Source organism: Cyprinus carpio, chromosome A25 (genome assembly GCF_018340385.1).
Source record: "Cyprinus carpio isolate SPL01 chromosome A25, ASM1834038v1, whole genome shotgun sequence".
In the NCBI taxonomy this organism is placed as follows: domain Eukaryota; kingdom Metazoa; phylum Chordata; class Actinopteri; order Cypriniformes; family Cyprinidae; genus Cyprinus; species Cyprinus carpio.
The window spans coordinates 19,637,863-19,640,528 of record NC_056596.1 but is presented as its reverse complement, the minus strand read 5'-3'; the positions used below and the strand labels follow the sequence as shown (position 1 = coordinate 19,640,528).

Genomic DNA, 2,666 nt, shown 5'->3' with positions numbered 1-2,666 from the left:
AAAAGGATTGCTCGATAAATGCCCTGGAGAGTGGATTTATTTACAAAGGGAGTGCAAAAGGGAAAGGTCCAGGTGGGTGCTCCAGTGCCGTTAGTGCACGCTTCCTTCTTCCCGGTGCAGTGGGTCCGTGCTGTGCTCCTGTGCGGCTGGGTGGTCACACACTGCTGTCTGTGGGAGAAATGAGAGGGTGTGTTAATCCTCAGTCTCATAGAGAAGTGTCTCCCATGTGGCAGGGCTTGTGTGGCCTATATAGCCGCCGCCTGATGAGCTGCAGCTGTGACTGATCAGCCTGTGATGAGAATGGGCAGGTGTTCCTCGCCTGTTTCCAGGGTGACGCTGATGAAGCTTCAGGCGGCTCATCAAAGCTGGCACAGGAAATAAAAATTATAAATATAAAATTCGCCCGGTTGTGGCCAATTCTATTAGGATCTGGAGAAGGGTGGAACATCTAATCAGAGGACCTTTAAAATTTTGTAACACACTCTTATGGCACAACTTTAATTTTTTATGTGGAAATCGGCCATTTGTCCAGCCCTTTTGGCCTACATTGGGCACAAAACACATGCGGTGACTTATATGATAACCAAGGACTTTGCTCATTTCAAGAACTAAGAACTAAGTTTTGCTTACCAGCATCATCATATTTTATCTTTTTTCAGTTACGTTCTGCTCTCAAGGCCTATGGAGTTCCCTGGGCATCCCTCATTTCCTCTCATCCTACCTGGGACTGGATCGCAACATGCTCTGGTCAGCCATCTGTTTCTTTAATATATAGTAAACTTAATGATCACACTGCAAAGCCGTCTTTCTTTTAAATATGTATGGAATCGTGAGTTAACAGATTTTGACTTCTCGTTCGACTGGGAGAGAGGGTGGTCTAATCTAATCTTAACCTCTAAAATCTTGGCTCATTGTCTTATCCAGTTCAAAGTCATCCATAGAGCATACATAACTCCTTACAAGAGGTTTCAAATGAAACCGCAATCGACCTTTAACTGTCATATTTGTAACACCGTATCATCAGGTACTTTTCTCCACATGTTTTGGGAATGTCCAATTGTCAACCTCTGGACACATGTGAATTCTGCTTTATCCTTTTTACTACAACTTGATTACATGTCTAATCCATGTTTATGTCATTCCAGTCCCCAAAAAGCCCAAAATCACTGGACTTAATGACTAGACCTGTCACTCTCAGACACAAGCGTAAGATCCAGGAGCTTGGACATTACCTCCGGTCATACTGCCATGATGACCAGCACAGCTGGAGCCACTTCCTCCCTTGGGCCAAGTGCACCCAAAACTCACTCCGCCAAGACACCACTGGGCTGACTACTTTCCAGTGCATACTCGCTTTCCAACCCCAACTTCCAGCTGTGGACTACTGGTTCAGAGTGAGCGAGAGAGTGTGGCACTCAGCTCGCATCCACCTCCAGTGTGCTGTGTGGAGGCACAAGACCTTCACAGTTGCCCATGGCTCCAACACCCCCACATACCAACCAGGGGATAAGGTATGGCAGTTGCCCATGGCTCCAACACCCCCACATACCAACCAGGGGATAAGGTATGGCTGGCCACCCGGGATCTGCGCCTCCACCAGCCATGCAGAAAGTCCCTGCTATATTGGTCCATTCCCCATACAGAGGCAGATCAATGAAGTCACCTACCAGCTACAACTTCCACCCAGGTACCACATTCACCCTACCTTCCATGTTTTCCTCCTTAAACGATTCTCTCCATCTGCAACAGGACCCACTAAGCCGGGAGCACCTCCTCCTCCAGAAATCCTGGACCCGCCATCCATCTACCAGGTTCAGGACATTCTGGATTCACGGCGACGGGGTGGTTGGCTAGAGTACCTGATTGACTTGGGAAGGATACGGGCCAGAGGAAAGATCCTGGGTGGCCCAGGACGATGTGCTTGACCCTACTCTGTTGGCTGAATTTCATCGCACCCATCCCGATTGTTCCACCCCCAGTGGCCATGGTCGCCCTGGTCACCGCTTGAGGGCATCAGGAGCCGCCCCTGGAGGAGGGGGTAATATCAGGGATTCTGCACAATCACAGTCACCGTCATCACCTCAGTCACCAGCCCAGACACACACCAGATCCCAGTCACCTGATTATTGATCACCCGCACCTGCACCCTGTAATCAAGCCCTCTCCATAAACACTCCACTCTCAGTCTCTCATCGTCTACAGTTCACTTACCCAAACTTACCTGACTCTCACACCACACACCGACAAATTATAAAGCAATGATATTTTAATATCATATTATACCTGTTCTCCTTGACTCCAGTATGATTCCCGATTAACCTGCAAAGGACACAACACCAGACACCTCAGATAAGAATCCAAGAACTGTTCAACGCGTTTCTACTTACCTCCTCACCATTCCTGACATCTCATTCTGCAACTCATTCAGTAAACATACCTGTTATTGCACTAACCCCTTGTCTCCAGCCTGTGTTGTGACAACACCTAGGTTCCTAACTGATGACAAAGAATGAACAGAGCAGCCATCAGGTGTTAGACAGTGTTTTAGGTTATTGCATGTGGAGGTTTTTGGTCCAATAATTAACAACTCTGTACTTGTGATCGATAAGATACCTCATCATTCACTGCTACGAATTGATGATGGTCGGATAAGTAAGATTTGAACC

At 47.6% G+C, this 2,666-nt stretch overlaps 1 protein-coding gene across 1 annotated transcript; it reads left to right on the top strand.

The window, feature by feature from the left end:
- The first annotated feature begins 577 nt into the window (after positions 1 to 577).
- Positions 578 to 1,925, top strand: LOC122135732. Its single transcript, XM_042715959.1, has 2 exons — positions 578 to 747; positions 1,146 to 1,925. The coding sequence occupies exons 1-2, from the start codon at positions 682 to 684 to the stop codon at positions 1,923 to 1,925; spliced, it is 846 nt and encodes a 281-aa protein (XP_042571893.1). The 5' UTR covers positions 578 to 681.
- Positions 1,926 to 2,666: the final 741 nt, after the last annotated feature.

Bases quoted from the DNA above. Each gene is read 5' to 3' on its own strand.
- LOC122135732 (XM_042715959.1), top strand. From the start codon at position 682: ATGGAGTTCCCTGGGCATCCCTCATTTCCTCTCATCCTACCTGGGACT. The intron at 748-1,145 runs GTCAGCCATCTG...ATGTCATTCCAG, and splicing joins CTGGATCGCAACATGCTCTG to TCCCCAAAAAGCCCAAAATC.